The sequence below is a fragment of the Megascapheus bottae genome, chromosome X (genome assembly GCF_031878675.1).
Source record: "Megascapheus bottae isolate mThoBot1 chromosome X, mThoBot2.hap1, whole genome shotgun sequence".
Classification (NCBI taxonomy): domain Eukaryota; kingdom Metazoa; phylum Chordata; class Mammalia; order Rodentia; family Geomyidae; genus Megascapheus; species Megascapheus bottae.
The window spans coordinates 56,456,196-56,476,965 of NC_143547.1; the positions used below are offsets into that span (position 1 = coordinate 56,456,196).

Below are 20,770 nucleotides of genomic sequence, written 5' to 3' on the forward strand. Positions count from 1 at the left end.
TATGGCCTTATGTATTTAGGTTTTGTGCTTGTGTAATCCTCTGCTAGGAGAGTCCTAGGTGTGTACTAATTATTATAAATGAGGGAAACCATTGAGCCTATGTTCCTTTGGGTCTGGCTTACTTCACTTAATATGATTTTTTTTTCTAAGTCTTTCCATTTCTGTACAAATGAGGGGATGCCATTCTTTCTGATGGCAACATAGAATTACATTATGTATAAATACCACATTTTGTTGATCCACTCATCTACTGAGGGGCATCTGGGTTGGTTCCATATCTTGCTATGGTAAATAGTGCTGCAACGAACATTGTTGTGCAGGTGGCTTTCTTATGACCTTGTTTCTGCACAATTGGGTAAATGCCATGGAGTTGAATTGCTGGGCCATAGGGGAGCTCTATGTTTAGTGTTTTGAGGAACCACCATACTGTTTTCCATACTGGTTGAAGGAGTTTACACTCCCATCAAGAGCACTGAGCTTTTTATAATAAACTATTTATGAAAATAATTTGTTTGCCAAGTGCCAGTGGCTCACACTTGTAATCCTAGATACTCAGTTAGCTGAGATTTGAGGATCACTGTTAAATGCAAGCCTGAGCCTGAAAGTCCTTGAGACTCTTATTTCCAATTAACCACCAGAAAACTGGAAGTGGCACTGTGGCTCAAAGTGGTAGACTATTAGCTTTGAGCTGATGAGATCAAAGACAGCACCCAGGCCCAGAGTACAAGCCCCGTGAAAAAAAAATATATAAATTTGTCCTTTCCTTCCTCGTTTTTCATTATCCTAATGCTCCTCTCTTCTCTTTTCTTCTCTTTGTCTCTTGTCTCCTTTTCTTTTGTGTATATTTTGACAGGTATAGGCTTGGATTAACATATTATTCTTATGCTTTAACATCAAATTGGCTAGATGTAAAATGATACTAAATGAAACACGTGACACTGCCATTAAGAGAAGATTTATTAAAAACTCAGAAGAATACAGTTCTAAAAAGCTCCTTTGTTCATTGTTGATAATAAGACAAACATTGAAAGTTGGGGAAATGTTCAAGCAAAGAACACATTGCTTCATTCTCAGGAAAGATAAATTTAAATTCAAGAAATACGTGGATGCAAATTAGTTAAATTTTCTGCCAAAAAGCTTGCAATACATAGTATTTTATGTTTGAAATTTAATCAAAGTACAAAATTAACTCTTCTGTTTGTTAAAATCAGAGATATATCTTTATTCTGGTTACTGTTATATTCTAAACATGACTATTGAGTTTGAGAATATGTTTAAAACATAAACTATGAATTAGATGCTTCTTTGTCACATTCCCCATTTTTTCTACCAAGCAATATTGCATTACTAATTTAACCTTCCAGAACATGGAATATTTCCAAAAATTATAACAACTGCCTCTTATAGTTATCAAGTGAGCTAAAGAAAGTCATGATATTGAATACTGCTGGACTATTATTATTCAATAAAGAGTAGATCTCAATTTATTGTTTAATTTAATTTTAAATGTGCTATTTTTCTTTAAATTTTTGGTGCTGAGCACCAAATCAAGGCCTTGCACTTACTAGGCAAGCACTCTTCAATGAGCTAAAGCTTAATATTTTGAGTGCTGGTCCTAGGGCTTTAACTCAGGGCCTGATTGCTGTCCCTGAGGGTTTTTTCTCAAGGCTGGCACAATATCATTTGAGCCACAGCTCCACTTCCCACATTTTTGGTTATTAATTAGAAATGAGAATCTCCTGGATTTTCCTTCCTGGTTTGGCTTTGAACTGGATCTTCAGATCTCAACTTTCTGGGTAGGTAGGACTAAAGGTGTATAACACCCAGCTTTTATTTTTACCTATACTATTTATTTATACCTCTACTAATCTTAGGCATATTAGTTCATATATACCACTATGACATTTTCACCAATTAAAACATAGATTTTAGGTTAGATAGGCAAGAATTATGTGGTTATTGATGCCTTTTCCAATTTTCATCTAATAAAATATCTTACAAATACAAAAAGCTACTTTCTAGAAGTCATTTAGTTTTGTCCAGTGACAGATACTGCCCTCATTAAAAATCAAATTCATCAAACACATATCACATCAAAGCATCTGATATGAGTTAATAGGTTGTTTATTGGAAAAGTTGAAGGAACTTATCATCTTCAATGCATGAGTAAATTTCTATCAGAGAAGGCATCAAATAAATGAAATAAATTTACCTTTAGTCCAAATACAACCAAGTACTAAAAGGTACTCTAACATAGAATTAGAACTCACACTATTATAGCAGAAGTATGAATAACATGGCCAGTATATGTCACCTTAAAATAGTAAATGAAATAATTACTCTACCATATTACTGTAGAAGGAATAATTAGTATAGTCTGCCTATATCAGTAACATATTGCAATATTGAGAGATTTCTGCAACTAAAAATGCTTATGTGTGATTAGCATTTGGAAAGACAGCTTACAAGTCAGTAGACCTAAGTAAATGAATTAACAACAGATAAGATATAGAAAGCTTCATAGTTAACTTTTCACATTACCTGCTTACATCAACATTGGTAGAATTCCTGTGCAAATAAAGCTGTATCTTATTGCTAAATTAAACAACATTAGAATTTTATGAAGGTTTTGCTGCAGAAATTCAAATAGCTATTTTCACTACAGCACATATCAAGTATAAAATTAAACTTTATTTCTGGACAAGTACTTATGATGTATAACTATTGTCCATATATATATATATATATATTCCTATGATAAACCATGTTTAAATAACATGTATGGTGTTTTTAAATGAACTATCTAAGCAAAATATCCAAATCACCTGAACCACTTACAATGCAATTTTCAGTTTGTCACCGATGGCTTATTTCCATAATGTTAGTTGCTAAGGAGACTGAGATCTGAGAATAGAGTTTGAAGGCAGTTTGGACAAACATATCTAGGTGAGTCTGTTTTAATTTTTTAAAACTTATTGTAAAAGTGATATGCAGAACTGTTTGAAGAGTCAGGTAATGAGTACATTTCTATTTGAAGAGCAACACATCTTCCTCATTCTATTGCAGTTTTTCCCCTCCTGAATACCTCCCCCTATATAGTGTCTAGTCAGTTTCACTGTTGAATTGGTTCACCCTGTGTTTCAACGTTTCTGTGCTCCCCTTTCCCTTCCCAAATCAGATGAACATATACAAGAAACACAGGTTTCATGATTTACCTCATTTGTAATATTTAGACTACTGAGGATGTGTCTATAAATCTACAAGTAAACCCACTGGATAGTAAAGGCAAATAATTACACGTGGGCATGATTAATTAAACAGCACTCTGAACATTCCCAAAGTGAGAACAAAGGAGGATATTCTGAGTAGAGGATTACAAGGGATCAATATCAATTTGCTTTACAAAATGCAGCCCAAGAAATAAAAATAAGAGGATTTTATTGTACTGTTTCAGGTCCTCTTTCTTTCTTTTTTCTTTGATTTATTCCCATTTGTGAGTATTTTTATTTCTGTATCTTTTGTCTTAAAAACTCATATCTTCAGTTAAGCAGCAAGAAGTTGGACGTTAAGGTGTGAGTCAAGTGGTCGTGTACCAGCCGAAAAAGTGGAATAAGAACATAAAATCTAGAGATTAAGGCCCAGTATCTAAGTTCAATCCACAATAGTAGCACAGAATAAATAATTTAATAATTCGTTTTAAAGATGCAAGTTGGAAGCACTCTTCCCTGTTTATTTATATTAGAAACTATGAGAGTTATCTTTAAAAATATCCCAGAGATATTTAAGTATATTAAAATGTATTTACTTATGCATTTATAAATAAATTTGACTTTTCCCATATAAGAAAAAAAAGTAAGCTTTATCTCTTGGGCCTGACATACTACACTTAACTCAAAAACAAGGATATTTTACCTTGGTGTTATATACTTTTTTAATTTTAATTTCCAAGGTGATGTACAAAGTTATATAAGTGAAGCCAGAACCAAAGAAAACAGACTGCATGGTTTCCTTCATTTATAATAATTAGTGTATGTCTAGAATTGGCCTAGCAGAGAATAACAGTAGCTCAATAACGATGTACATATGACCAAATAAGATAATGATGAGTGAGAAGATGGCGACAGTTCAGGGTGAGACGTACTGAGCTCCTGCCAAGATTCATGTACTGGCAGTGCAGGAGACAGTCCTCTAACAGAAATTGATCCTAAGTAAGCTTTAGGGAACGGCATTGGGAGGGAGCCCCTACCCCACCAGCTGAGAGCAGTGCCATCATGACTGCTGGCAAAGACCCAGGCCAAAGCAATTGGAGCCTGAGAGGTGTTGCTGACAGCACCACCAAACTATAGGGCAAAGGATTTCCCAGAGATCCCTTAGCCAAAAATCGGTCCCAGGGCTGCTGAAGTCCATCCCCCAGCGCTGCCGGCAGACCTGGTAAACAAAGCCGCCTGCGGATCTTTCACCTTTTTTTTTTTTTTTTAACCAAACAAGCAATCTGATCCAAAAAACCGCAAAGCAAAATCACAAGAGAAAAAGACTTTGTGAAGTGTTTAGATCCCGAATTTAGTGGAGACACAAGTTTCCTAACCTCTCCCCGCACCAAAAAAAAATAAGTGAAGAATATCCTTTTTTTATTTTTTTTACCTCATGTCATTTGCATTTTTAAATGTTCTTATTTTTCTCTTTGCCATTTAACCTACAACTTTTTTTTCTAATGTTATGATTCATTCCTTTTTTTTCTTCTTTTTTATCTTTTTTCCTCCTCTCTTTTCCCGCAATCCTGCTGTCACTGTGGTCGTTTCTACAAACACAGTGACAGCTCTGGGTACAGTTTGAATAAAAACGATATCCATATCAATACAGTCACCTGCTTTTTAAACTCCGGGTTCTCAACCCTAGTATCTCTTGGGTAAGAACTCAGAACAGTGAGGAATCTCCCCCCAACTTTTTTCTTTTTTTTTTTTTTTGGTTTGGGGTGTGTGTGTGTGTGTGTGTGTGTGTGTGTGTGTGTTCTGTTTTCTTTTATTTTGTTGCTGTTCTGTTTCTTTTCTTCTCTTTTTTTTCTTTTCTTTCTTAAATTGGTATCATTGAAATCTCCTATATCAACCTCTCTCTTTTCTCTATATAGTCTTCTTATTACTCTTCTTATTTTGATAAGTTTTATCTAAGTTCTTCTAAACTTTCTACACAAATACTCTACATGTGTATCAACTTAGGTCAGTTATACTTAAACGATACCCTTTCTTAATTACTACTTAATATACTTCTTAATATACTTACACTCCTGTATTATTCTTTTACTACCTCCCTTGTTGTCTTTCATACTATTTTTCTATCTCTGGTCATCTGTTCATCCTTCAACTCTTACAATGCATGGATCTACATGTGATGGTTGTTGAGCAATGCTGTGTATCTAGGTGTTCAATTATACTCAAGGTCCAGAGGGACCTAAATACAATAGATAGAGGGGCTTATTATTTTGGTCATAAATTGGTCATCTGTGATTGTATTAGATTTGTATGTAAGTGTACAAAAGGAAAGAGAGAGTGTTATTACCAATCTAAAAGAGCTAATATCTATTGTCACCCAACTAAAAAGGTCTAGGTTGGTTATATCTGAAAAATTCTAATCTTGTTTAGGGTTATTCTTGCTCCCATCCTCAAATGGGCAGAACAAGAAACTCAAGAAAAATGTCAAATCAAGGAATAGCATCTCCCACCCAACATAAACAGGCAATAGAGCAGTCAGTGGCAAATCTAGAGGAGAGCCTTCCAAGTGCTACACAAATGCAATTGATAAACATCATTAATGAAAAATGTGAAAACATAAAGAAAGATAAGGGAGGAAGGCAAAGCTAAACAAGAGGAAACCATAAACAAGGTGATATGTGAAAAAGGGAAAGCCATAAAGGAGGCCATAATAAATGTTTTTCAAAGAAAAATGGACAAATTAATAGAATCGACAAACAAAAAGGTGACTGAACTCCAACAAATGTCCAAAGAGAATAAAGCTGCTGAGCTAACCACTCAAATGGAAATCAAGGAGCTAAAGAAATCCATACATGATCTAAAAGAAGAGATGAGCAATTAGAAGCAAGGGAGATGAAGAATAAAGTAGATAGTTTGATAGCAGGTTAGACAATGCAGAAGAGAGAATTTCCGGGGTTAAAGATAATTCGGTTGAAGAAAATTCAGTTGTTATAAAAAAAGAACAGAAATTGAGTCAATTCAAATCTAGGAAATAAGAGAAAACGCTACAGGAGGTCCAAGATACAATTAGGAAGCATAATTTAAGGCTAATTGGTATTGAGGAGAGTCTAGAAAAAGAGGTCAAAGGTATTGGAAATATACCTCAGGGAATCATCTCAGAGAACTTCACAAATATCCAGAAGGGCAGGCCCATCCAGATACAAAAAGCTTTTAGAATCCCAAACAGACCTGACCAGAAAAGAACATCCCGCCGCCACATTTTAATCTGAACTGGATCAATAGAGACCAAAGAAAGGATCCTAAAAGGAGTCAGGGTGAAAAGAACAATCACATATAAAGGCAAACCAATCAGAATAACCCGATTTCTCAGCAGAGACCATGCAAGCAAGAAGAGATTGGAATGATATATACCATGCCCTGAAGTCAAATAACTACCAACCAAGAATACTGTACCCAGCTAAGCTCTCATTCATAAGTGAGGGAACAATAAAAACATTCCATTCCAAGGAAAAGCTTCAACATTATGTAGCAACAAAACCAAAACTACAGAAAATTCTCAAAGATATTCTATACATGGAAAACCAACACAAATGTAATAGAGAGAAAGACATGGCACCTAAAACTCATAATATCTAAGTACCACAAAAACAATCAACACAGGCCCTAATAAAAGCTTTTAAAAATGGCAGGAACTAATAAATATCTCTCAGTCCTGACTCTCAATATCAATGGACTTAACTCTCCAATTAAATGGCATAGATTATCTAGTTGGATCAAAAAACAAGATCCATCGTTCTGCTGTCTTCAAGAGACACATCGTACCCCAAAAAAAAACACCTTTTGAAAATGAGAGGCTGGAATAAACTCTATCAAGTTAACGGCCCCCATAAACAGGCTGGAGTTGCCATCCTCATATAAGATAAAATAGACTTAAAACTAAAATTAGTAAGAAAGACAAAGAAGGTTACTACATACTACTAAAGGGATCTTTCCTCCAGGAGGACGTAACCATCTTAAATATCTACACACCAAATTCCGGAGCTCCAAACTTCATCAAGCAAACTTTACTTTCACTGAAACAATACATAGATTGAAACACAGTGATTGTTGGTGACTTTAACACATCACTCTCACCTTTGGACAGAACAACAGGCAAAAACTCAACAGAGAAACCTTAGAATTGAACAACTATATGGACCAACTAGATCTAACAGACCTCTGCAGATTATTTCACCCAGCAGCTATTGCAACATTTTCCAAAACAAACCACATTTTAGGCCATAAAACAAACGTAGACAGATTCAGAAACACTGAAATTATTCCCTGCACTCTCTCAGACCACAAGGGCATCAAATTGCAACTGAACACACATTTCCACCAACCAAAACCCTGTAACTCATGGAGATTGAAGAACACATTGTTGAATCACCAATGGGTCATTGAAGAGATCAGAACAGAAATCCAATCCAACAGTTTATGAAATTTAACAGTAAGGAGCACACAAAATACCAGCTCCTTTGGGACATGGAAAAGGCTGTACTAAGAGGAAAATTTATAGCTCTGAGTGCCTACAATAACAAATTGGAAAAATCACAAACCAACAATTCAATGTGTCACCTTAAGCTCCTGGAAAAAGAGCAACAAACCAACCCTAATCCCAGTAGAAGGAAGCAAATTATTAAAATCAAAGTAGAATAAATGAATTGGAACCCAAAAAAACTATAGAAAGAATCAACAAAACAAGGAGTTGGTTCTTTGAAAGAATTAACAAAATTGACAAACCCTTAGCAAATCTTACCAAAAAAATAAGGGAGCATATCGACATAAATAAAATAACAGGCGAAAATAGTAATATCACGACAGAAATTACCAAGATCCAGAGTATCATGAGGGAATACTTCTCAAAACTTTATGCCAACAAATTTGAGAATCTAGAATAAATGGATGAATTCCTAGCCAATATTAACATACCCACACTGAACCAAGAAGAACTAATCTAACTAAACAGGCCTATTTCAAGCACTGAAATAGAAATGGCAATAAGAGGACTTCCACCTAACAAAAGCCCAGGGCCAGATGGATTCACAGCCAAATTCCATAAGGTCTTCAAAGCAGAGCTCACACCAATACCCCTCAAGCTCTTCAACGAAATTGAAAATGAAGGTTCTTTACCAAACTCATTCTATGAAGCCAATAAAACCCTCATCCCCAAACCAGACAGAGATCCATCAAAGAAGGAGAACTATAGACCTATTTCTTTGATGAACATGGATGTAAAAGTTCTCAACAAAATCCTGGCCAACCATCTACAACAACTCATGAAAAAAAATGTACACATGATCAAACTGGATTCATCAGAGGGAGGCAAAGCTGGTTCAACATACGCAAATCAATTAATATAATTCAACAGATCAACAGGAGCAGGGACAAAAATCACATGATTGTTTCAATAGATGCAGAACGGCATTCGGCAAGATCCAACACCCCTTTATGTTAAAAGCTCTGGAGAAACTAGGAATCCATGGAACATTCCTCAATGTAATAAAGGCTGTGTATGAGATACCCACTGCTAGTATTATATTTAACGGGGAAAAGCTAAAGCCATTCCCTCTAAAATCAGGAAGGAGTCAAGGTTGCCCACTCTCTCCACTCCTCTTTAACATAATATTAGAATTCCTAGCCAGTGCAATAAGGCAAGAAGCAAGCATAAAGGGGATCCTAATTGGGAAAGAGGAAGTAAAACTTTCCCTCTTTGCAGATGACATGATTCTTTATTTAAAGAATCTTATAGACTCTACTCCCAAGCTCCTTGAGCTGATTCAAATCTTTGGAAGTGTAGCAGGTATAAAATTAACCCTCAAAAACCAACTGCCTCATCTACACCAACAGTGAGAGGAAGGAGGCAAAAATCAGGAAAGCAACTCCTTTTACAATAGCCTCAAAGAAAATAAAGTACCTAGGAACTACTTTAACTAAGAATGTAAAGGAACGGGGCCGGGAGTTTGGCCTAGTGGTTAAAGTGCTTCCCTAGCATGCACAAAGGCCCAGGTTCGATTCCTTGGTACCACACACATAGAAAAAAGCTGGAAGTGGTGCTGAAGCTCAAGCGGTAGAGCTCTAACCTTGAGAAAGTCCAAGGACAGTGCTGAGGCCCTGAGCTCAAGCCCAGGACTGGCAAGAAAAAAAAAGAATGTAAAGGATGTTTTTGATGAAAACTTTAAAACCCTGAAAAAGGAAATTAAAGCAGAACTGAGGAAATGGAAAAATCACCCATGCTCCTGGATTGGAAGAATCAACATTGTGAAAATGACAATCTTGCCAAGGGCTATCTACAAATTCAACGCAATACCCATCAATATCCCAATGTCATTCTTTAAAGAAATAGAAGAGTCAATCGAAAATTTCATATGGAATAATAAAAGACCCCGTATAGCAAATACACTTCTTAGCAGAAAGAACAGCGCTGGAGGAATTTCAATACCAAACGTTAGACTCTATTTCAGAGCTCTAATTATCAAAACAGCTTGGTACTGGTACAAGAACAGGCCTGAAGACCAATGGAATAGAACTGAAGATCCAGATATTAAACCACAGCCCTATGGCCACCTAATCTTTGATAAGGGATCCAAAAAAATAGAATGGAAGAAAGACAGCCTCTTTAACAAGTGGTGCTGGCAGAACTGGTTAAGCACCTGCAGAAAACTAAGTTTGTATCCTTCTTTGTCACCTTGCACTAGAATTAACTCCAAATGGATGAAAGACCTTGAGGTAAAAGCCGACACACTGAAAACTTTACAAGAAGGAATAGGAGCTACACAAGGCCTCCTTGGCACAGGTCGAAACTTTCTTAATAAGGACCAAGAATCACAACAAATCAGAGAAAGGCTGGATAAGTGGGACTGCATTAAACTGCAGAGCTTCTGTATAGCAAAGGACATAGCTAGTAAACTAATCAGGAAGCCTACAGAGTGGGAGAAGATCTTCACCAACCATACAGTGGACAAAGGCCTCATATCTAAAATATATCAACAACTCAAAAAATTGAATCACTCCAAAACTAATCTCCAAAGTAACAACCATCCCATTAAAAAATGGGCCAAAGACTTAAAGAGAGTCTCCTCTGAAGAAGAAACAAAAATGGCCTATAGACACATGAAGAAATGCTCAACATCTCTGGTCATAAAAGAAATGCAAATCAAAAGAAGTCTAAGATTTCACCTCATTCCAATTAGAATGGCCAGTATCAGGAAAACTAATAACAACAGATGCTGGTGGGGATGTGGCCAGGAGGGATCACTACTACACTGTTGGTGGGAGTGCAGACTCGTTCAACCACAATGGAAAGCATTGTGGCAGTGCCTCAAAAGGCTAAACATAGAACTCCCCTATGACCCAGCAATTCCACTACTTGGCATTTACCCAATCATCCAGAAACAAATACATACTAAATCCACCACCACAACAATGTTCATTGCAGCATTATTCACAATAGCAAAGATATGGAACCAACCTAGATGTCCCTCAGTTGATAAGTGGATCAACAAGATGTGGTATTTGTACACAATGGAATTCTATGCTGCTGTCAGAAAGAATGATATTGCCCCGTTTGTTAGGAAATGGAAAGACTTAGAAAAGATCATGTTAAGTGAAGTAAGCCAGACTCAAAGGAACTTAGGCTCAGTGGTTTCCCTCATTTGTCATAATCAGTAGAAACCTTGGGCTCTCCTAGCAGAGATTTGCAATAGAGCAAAACCTTGAAACAAAAGGCTGAATGAAAGGATCTCTAGGAAATAGAAACCTAAGCCATATAATGAATGATTGTTGTTCTTAAGATACTATGTTCTCTCTCATCTCTTTTGCTGTCCCTTGCTTATCTCATGTTGTTACAATATCTCACTTTGTTACCTGATATATCTGATATATTTGTATTTGGTTATTTGAATTTGGTTAGGGAACGGGGGAAAACAAGATGAGGGTTTGGGTGGAGGGAGGGAAAGGGTATCAATGTATGGGAATTAATGCACCATCTATCTGGCAAATATCATGTAACCCTTCTATTAATTACAATAAAAGTATATAAAAAAGATAATGTTGAGTGAAATGTACTCCAACATATGGAAACTAGAAATATTTCTTTGTAGGTGTTTTTAATGTACTATGTGAAGTTATTTCTTTTTTCTTTCATTTTTCCCCATATGGTTTATCCCCTGTTATCACTGTATTTGATTTTGGTACCTGGTGTATTGTATATGTGTTTTTTTGAATTAGGAAAGTACAGGGAAACAACGGAATGGTGGAACAAAGCACAAAGTAAGAACCAATACAACACAGCCGTGAAGCTCACAAGACATTTTTTAGAAATGAAGTTTACAGCTTGGGTCAGAAGGAGGATAGGGAAATTATACCCTTTTACCAGAAATTTTATGAAAATTTTTAGTGTAACACGATAGTGTACACCTGCAATCTAAGTGCTTGGGGGGGTAGAGGCAAGAGGATTATAGATTCAAGGTCAATTTTAGCTACATAGTTAGAACCTGAATCAAAAACTGGAAAAAAAGAAAGGAAGGAAGAAAATTGGGAAGAAAGGAGGAAATGAAAGAAGTGGAAAGAAAGACAGCAATGGAGGAAAGGAGAAAGGGAAAGTTTAAAGCTTTGCATGCTTTGTAAACCTCAGTGAACTAGGTCTCCATGTGATTTTTATGCCAGTGTAATAAAGTAGGTCTATGTGCACATACTTTATAAATGTTATCTGATTAACTTTCCTTGTACTCTGAGTATTTAGGCAGAATGCTGAACTTCCCTTGTCAATACTGCACGAAAGACTGCCTTGGTAAAAGCATGCACAGTATTTGGAATTATCAGTAAAAACCCACTACAGCTGATTCAAAAAGGTACAACCTACCTCCCAAGTCTACACCTGGACTGTGCTCCATATCGAAATTAACATAATCATATTGCACTATTTATTACTCTAAATGAAATTCACAGGTCTTGTAATTAAATCCTCCTCTCTAGGTTACAAAATTAAATTCCTCATCTGTAGTATAAAGTAAAAAGGAAAACATATCTCAATAAGTACCTAAATACTTATCATTTTAGCTCTTCTGGGGCTAGGAAGTGAGGAATGGCAGAGTATGAGTAAAAATAGTAGTAAAGAAAATAAATGAGAGCCTTTAAAAAATCTTTTATTGTAAAGGTGATGTACAGGAGGGTTATAGTTACATGAGTCAGGCAATGACTATATTCTCTTTCGAACCGTTTCACCCCTCTTTCATTCTTTCCCAGTTTTTATCCTCCAGAATTCTCTCCCACTGAAGTTGTATAGTTCATTTTCAACATAGTGTCTAGTGGGTTTCACTGCTGAACTGGTTCACCTAATGTCCCAGTTTCTGTGCTTCTCTTTCCTGTCCTCTAATCAGATAAACTTATATACAGTAGAAAGGGTAAAGGAATTAAAACTGCAACAGAAGAGAATAAACCAAAGGAAAAGGAAATATAAAACAACAACCAAATACAGTACAATAAAAACTCTTTCTTCCATTATTTGGAGTCCATCTCAATAAGTATCATTTTATATGGTCGTGTGAACAGAGCTATTGAGCCTTTGCAAAGCTCTCCTAATATCCTCCTTTTTTCTCACTTGGTGAATGTTTAGACTTCTGTTTAATTAATCACATCTAGCTGCAATTATTTGTCTTTTATTGCCAGTCCTAGGCTTTGAACTCAGGTCCTGAGCACTGTCCTTGGGCTTTCTCAAGGCTAGAGCTCTACCACTTGAGCCTCAGCACCACTTCTGTTTTTTTTCTATGTATATGGTACCGAGGAATCAAACCCAGGTCTTCATGCATGCTAGGCAAGTACTCTACCAATGGCCAAACTCCTGGCCCGAATTATTTGTCTTTTCATATTCATTAATAACTCAAATCCATTTCATTGACTCCTATTTTTTGTTTTATTCAATTCAAGATGTAGGTTTTCCTTGAATATATAGGACTAAATCATAAGAATTATTCCTGTGCCTTCTCCTGGCTTTCCATGTAGTATCAGATAAATGAACCGAAGAGCAAAATGCAAAATGAGGTACTTGCATCATGGCCCCAAGCACTGCAGCAAATGAACAACGAAGAGGATGTCAAAGATTCATGATGTCTAATACGGCAAATACCACAAAATGTGCTTTTGGTGCACCTGTAAAACAGAGAGGAAAGGAATGCAGTTCTTGAACAGAAAAGTTAATTGGAGGTCACACAGGTAATACTCAGACCTGCTAAACATCTTCTAGTGCAACATTTTGATCCTTACTTCAACTGCCATTTTGTCATATTTTGAGTTAAATGCATATGTACTAAGTAAGTGACATATCTAAACTGCACATATTGTTAACTTTTACCTGCCATTTGTTTTATCGTTATTAGTATCTATAAATTATTTTTGTACACTGTTCTAACATTATAGCATGACTGGCTTATAAACAGTAGAACTATATTTGTTAGAGCTCTGCATGCTAAGAAGTCTGAAATCAAAGCATGAACTTTTCTGTTGTCTTGTGAGGGCTTACTTTATAGTTCACAAGATTTTTCTTTTTATTCATGTGGTGAAGACACTTAAGTTCTGTGGGATCTCTTGTATAAGTGCACTAATATCATTCATGAGGGTTCTGACTTCAGGACCTATGGCTGTTCTGAAATACTATCACGTTGGACTTAAAGATATACATATTTAGTTTACAGGTTTCCTTGAAAGAAATTTGTATTATTGAAGATTCATATAAGATAGGTAGATCTAGAATTATATTTTCTATTTTTACTGGACTCAACTACAAAATTTTAATTGTAGTCAGAAGCAAAGGTATGGTTTAGTGAAGAAGTGATAATTTCATTTTTAAACAGAGATATGTGTTCAATCCATAAAATGAATTTATTCTCTAATGGACTCTAAATATATGCACTTTTTAGAATATTTTCTCTGTGAGAAGTCTTCACATTTTGGCTAAGTCCAGTCATATGCACCATTAAATTGTAACTGCATTTAAGTAAGCAAATTATAAATCATTGAATTTTGGCAAGCAGTACACCAATTATTTTATTGTAAATCAGTTTTGACTGTGGAAACTTGAGAATATACTTTGTGAATAGTAATTTACTTTTTCTTGTTTTACATTAACAACGTAATACACTAATAATAATAATAGTACAACAAATGGACAATTAAGGAGGCTCTGAGGATATTTGATTAGACACAACCTTGTGATTTTCTAAAATCATCATGAATATATATATATAATAGCATATAGCTGTAAATAAGTGGCATCCTCATGTTAATTCATTAAATATAATTATTACGCATATATATGTATGTATGTATATATATATATTTAGTTTAACTTCAAGTTACCATGACATAAATGAGAATGGAGTTATGTAAATGGTAAATAACTTTAAATATTAGTTTACAAATGCTCTTTTTCAAAGGGAAAACAAGGGTAGTTTTTGCCAGATTTGCAAAATGGTTAATAAATTTTGCACAATTTTACCTAATTATTAGAGGTATAAATCATTATACAAGATAAGATGGTTATTTATATATATTAATTTCCTTTTTTAAATTGTTACATTACATTCACCAGATAGCAGGTACATTACTACAAATATTGATACCCCTTCTCATATTTTTGTTTATAGTTCCCTCCCCCCACCCCTCCCCTCAGCATTTTTTGGCTTTCCATATCCTATTTCAAATAAACATATATACAATATACCAGATAACAACGTAAAATAGTGTAACAATATGAGATAACCAAGGGACAGCAAAAGAGATGAGAAATAACATAGGACATTAAAAACAACAATCACACATTATATGGCTCTTGTTTCCATATCCTGGAGGTGCTTTCATTATCCTTTATGGCCTTATGTATCTAGGTTTTGCCCTATTATAAAGCTCTGCTAGGAGAGTCCAAGGTTTATACTAATTATGACAAATGAGGGAAACCATTGATCCTATGTCCCTTTGAATCTTGCTTACTTCACTTAATATGACTTTTTTTTCCAAGTCGTTCCATTTCCTTACAAATGTGGTGATGTTCTAGAAAGAATGCATAATAGAATTCTATACTGTATAAATACCGCATCTTGTTGATACACTTGAGGGGCATCTGGTTGGTTCCATATCTTTGGTATGGTAAATAGTGCTGCAATGGACATTGTTGTACTCGTGGCTTTTGTATGTCCTTGTTTCTGAATGATTGGGTAAATGACAAGTGGTTAGAGTGCCCACTCTCTCCACTTCTCTTCAGTATGGTGCTGGAACCCTTAGATAGAGCAATAAGGCAAGAGAAGGACATCAAAGGGATCCACATAAGGAAAGAAGAGAAAATAAACTATCACTACTCGCAGATGACATGATCCTCTAACTGAGTGACCAATAAGCTCCACTCCCCAAATCCTAGAATTAATAAACCACTTTAGCAAAGTGGCAGGATACAAAATTAACATGCAAAAGTCAGTTGCCTTCTTGTATGCCAAAAATACGCCAACAGAAGGCAATACCCCCAAAAGAATAAAAAGCTTAGGAATTAACCAAATACTTAAAGCAATTATTAAATGAAAAATATAAAAGCCAGTGAAAGAAATTAAAGAGGATACCAGGAAATGGAAAGACATCCCATGCTCATGGGTAGGAAGAATCAATATAGTGAAAATGGCCATACTGCCAAAATTGATATACAAATTCAATGCAATCCCCATCAAAATCCCAAAGACATTCTTTACTGAAATAGAAGACACAATCCAAAGGTTCATATGGAACAAGAAAAGATCTAGAATAGCAAAAAAATTCTACACAAAAAGAGCAATGCAGGTGCTATTACAATACCAGACTTCAAACTCTACTGTAGAGCCATAATAACAAAAACAACATGGTACTGGCACGACAATACACCAGAAGATCAATGGAACAGAATAGAAGATCCAGAAATAGAACCACATACCTACAGTCAACTTGTATTTGACAAAGGAGCCAAAGTTATGCAGTGGAACAAACATAGTTTATTCAGTTATTGGTGCTGGCAACACTGGGCAGCCATATGCAGAAAACTAAAAATTGACCCTAGCCTTTCACCATGCACAAACATTAACTCAAAAATGGATCAAAAACTTCAATATCAGAAAGGAAACCTTGAAACTGCTACATGATAGAGAGTTGGAGAGACACTGGAACTCATAGGCACAGGCAAAATCTTCCTAAACAGAGTCCCAGGGTCACAAAAGATTGGAGAGAGACTCAATAAATGGGACTACCTAAAAATAAAATGTTTCTGCACAGATAAAAGCATAGCTACTAAAGTAGAAAGACAGGCAACCAACTGGGAAAAGACATTTACCAATAATATATCAGACAAATGCTTGATATCCAGTATATACAGGGAACTCAAGAAACTAATCGCCCCCAAACCCAACAAATCATTCAGTAAATGGGCAAGGAAACTAAGGAGAGACTTATCAAAAGAAGAGGTTAAAATGGCAGAAAAGCATATGAGAAAATGCTCATCATCCATGGCTATAAAGGAAATGCAAATAAAAACAACCCTAAGATACCACCTTACCCCATTTGGAATGGCCAAGAATTTGAACTCAGGCAAGACAGATGCTGGTGGGGTTGTGGAGAAAAAGGAACCCTTATGCACTGCTGGTGGGATTGTAAATTATTTCAGCCACTCTGGAAAGCAGTGTGGAGGTTTCTTAAAGAACTGAAAATACACCTTCCCTACGATCCCATCCTACCACACCTGGACATCTATTCTGAACATTATAACCCAGGATATGATAAAGGCACCTGCTCAGCTATGTTCACCTCTGCACTATAGACAATAGCCAAGGGATGGAAACAATCCAGATGCCCTAGTGCAGATGAATAGATGCAAAAAATGTGATATATATATGAAATGGAATTCTACATAGCCAACAGAGAAGATAAAATAATGGAATTTTCAGGGAAGTGGATGAATCTAGAGCGAATTATGTTGAGTGAGACAAGTTAAGACCAAAGGAACAAAAGGCGCATGGTATCCTTAATACGTGGCTATCAGATACAAACAATACAAGAGAAATATAAACACAACTACATTGACATAAAAATTTATGACTCTATATACATAATGTTTTATTACATAGATTAATATGTATGTATAGCATACAAACCCTCAGCCTAATTTTAATTATTTTCTCTTTTTTTGGACATACATCTTTATTTAAGATTTCAAATATATCAGGTAAAAATGAAGGTAATTTCACACAATCGTATAAGATACAGCTTAGATTTACTTGCTCAAAGGTTGCTAATATTGAACAGAACTCTTCCAAGTATCACATAAAAATATGGATCTATTGCTTGCTTTTCCATCAGTCAGATCACATAGAAGAGACCCCTCCTGGCCCTTGCTCTGGTGTGCAACCAAAAGTCCAAGTGCAAATGTTAATGTAATCTAAGCTTGTTTTTAGTAACAGTTCTCAAATCACATTATTTTTTAAGTACAGAAATCGAGAGTCTCATTTAACCCTTAGTTTACTGTTTAAGAAAAAGAAATCTAAGAATGTAAGGTGATAACATGTAAGAGGTGACATATTTTCTTGTAGGCTGTAATGTTGTTCTACATTACATGGGTCCAAGATTCTAAAACTATACAAGGATCACTATTTTCAACCTGTGACATACATTTTAGCACTGCAAACATTTCTGGCTTCAGATTCTCAAGTAGTACTAGTATAACATTGCCCAAAGTATCTAAGTAAGTAAAAGTGTATGCTATCAATTTCAATCACTTCTGCAGAATCTTGGTATGTGTGCTGCTCCTGGGGCCTGAACTTTTGTGCTCAAGGCTAGCCCTCTTCCACTTGAGCCATAGTCTACTCCCAGCTTTGTTTGGAGCTGAGAGAGGAGTTTCAGTGGAGATAAGCATCTCATGGACTTTCCTGTGTGAGCCAGCTCTAAACTGCGATCCTCCTGTGTAGCTAGGTTAGAGGTATAGTTTTAGCAGAAACTATTTGAAATCTACCAAATCTTAACATTTTAAAATTGTTACATCAAGATTAAGCCACAATGCACACATTCCTGAGTCTTGTCCATTATGATGACACTGGTATTTTTCAGGATTTTCTGCATTCAGCTTAAAAGGTGCTTCTTCCCAAGAAATTGAAGTTTTCTGTCAAATGCACTTGATCGAATAGGAGAATTAGGTTCATAAAATGGATTCATTGCAAACTTAATGTATAACTCATAGACATCAGTAAAGAAGTTCCTTATTCCATCTTCTTGCTTTATATCATGAAGCATAATGAATTTCATATGCCCTTCAGTGACAAATGCTGACATAAACCATTCACTGAATTTGTCTATGGTTTTTAAATACACATTGTTTGAAAGCCACATGTTTTCGTCCACAAGGTCAAGAGCAGCGTGAGCTATAAAGTGGTTCGGATGGCAATGATCATCTTTGGATTCTGCTTTCCCAGCTGGCAAGAATTCCATTTCAAAAACTGGATTATCATGGTGGCCAACAATTACAAAGTAGAAGCTTCCAGATACTCTCTTCAATATATAGTTCCTATGAAGAGATTTTCATAGCAGCAAGGACTCAGATTTGGTGGCAGATGAGAAGGGAGTCAGGACTCACTTGTAGAAATAGCAGCTGTCCCTTGGTGTTGCTAGGGTGACTGAGACTTCCGTAGTGAGAAGCCAACAGTGGAACCACCAAGTAAGCAACGAAGATCCGCACTCCTCAGTTTCAACCTTGACAGCACTATTTCTCTTCAATTTCCAGCATTTGGGAGGTTGAAGGAAGACTGAGAGAATTCAATGCCAATCCAGGCAATACAGTAAAACCCCAGGTGGAAGTCATCTAAAGGAGATCCACTGGCTCAACAAAAGGGGATGACACGTGGGACGATACCGCCGACGAAAGACAACACCAGGCCACTGTGGATATCAGCTGACGCGGAACTTCATCCCGCTTCCTCCACGGTTCCAATCCCCACCCCTCCCGGCCAGATCTCTAATTTTAATTATTTTCTAAATTCTGAGTGCCAGTGATTATAGAGATTCCCTTCATGAATACTTGTTTGTTAGACATGTCATTTGAAATATGATGTAAAAATCAATGTTAATAAATTATTTACTACAAAAGGGGAAAAAGAGGATGGATGTAAAATGGCAAAAAAAAGAACAATTAAAATGCAAATTAAAAGTAAGTAGTAAAATTTGAAAAAATTATGCTTAGAAAAGAAAAAAAGTATTCTTCAGTTTTTTTGGAGGGGCGAGGGGGGAAACTTGTGTCTCCACTAAATTCGGGATCCAAACACTATTTAAGAAGGCTTTTTCTCCTGGGATTTGGCTTTGTGGTTTTTCCAATCAGTTTGCTTGATTGGGCAGATAGTGTTCTCTGTTACAGATTGGGTTTGGGACTCTGTGACAGTTCACCCAGGTTAATTTACTGGCAGGGCAGTGAGAATTATGAGTCCTCTGAGAGAAATCCAACTATTTACATTAGCTTAGCTTGAGCTTTAGACAGTTCAGCAGAGAGCCTGCGGTGGAGCCACCTCTGGCTTTGTTTACCAGGAGAGTGGTCCCCCCCTGGAGGAGCTACTTCCTCTAGCACTGGGAAACAGACTTGTGGCTAAGCTGACTCTTTGAAATACCTTTACCCTTTTGAAAGATGTTGCTGCCAGCACCACTTCTCAGGCTAAAGTTGGTATGGCAGGGTCTTTGCCAGTAGTCAAGATGGTGCTGCTGTCAGCAGGTGGGGGAGGGGCTATTTTCCCAATGCTATTCTGTGAGCAGGAGTGAAAATGTCTCTAATGAGGTACTCACACTTCCCTTTGTTATCTGAGTCCGTGAAGCTGGCAGATCCGTGCTGTGGACAGGCTCCAGTGACAGGCTCACAGCTCAATCAGGCTCTGTCTGTAGGCAGCAGGTCTGGGCTGCCGAGAACCACTGTCAGCTCCGGGTCTGGAGGGAGGCTTTGTCTTTGTGGCAGCACAGATCTGCAACCGCCAGAGGTGTGGACTCCAAATTTTCTTCTTGAGCAGGCTGCCTGACTTTCTCCTCTCTGACTGAGATCTCTGTGGTGCTAAAGATTACTTAGAATCCATCTTTAGCTATAAATGTTCTGCTACGATGCTAGAACTGGTATCTTGGCGACAGTTCAGAAAGACTTACCCTGAACCTCGGCCATCTTCCGCCTATCTTGGTTATTTATATTTTAGTGTAGTATACCATCTTAATTTCTTAAAGGATCTTCTTACAATATATTATTTATTTTGATTATTTTTATTGTATTTTATTGTAGTGGTGATGTACAGAGGGGTTAGAATTTCATATGCCTGGTAGTGAGTACATTACTATTTGAATATTGATACCCCTTCCCAAGTTTATCTTCAACTTTCCCTTTCCCATACCCCCCCAATCATCTGTTTGATTTTTCCCATTCCATTCCCTATTTCAAATCAGCAAATTAATGTATTTACAATATACCAAGCAACAAAGTCAGATACAGCAACAACATGAGATAA

At 36.4% G+C, this 20,770-nt stretch overlaps 1 protein-coding gene across 1 annotated transcript; it reads right to left on the reverse strand.

The window, feature by feature from the left end:
• Positions 1-18,359: 18,359 nt before the first annotated feature.
• Positions 18,360-20,433, reverse strand: LOC150041135 (trafficking protein particle complex subunit 2-like). Its single transcript, XM_090327137.1, has 2 exons — positions 20,418-20,433; positions 18,360-18,823 (listed from the first exon to the last, which is right to left on the reverse strand). The coding sequence occupies exons 1-2, from the start codon at positions 20,431-20,433 to the stop codon at positions 18,366-18,368; spliced, it is 474 nt and encodes a 157-aa protein (XP_090183263.1). The 3' UTR covers positions 18,360-18,365.
• Positions 20,434-20,770: the final 337 nt, after the last annotated feature.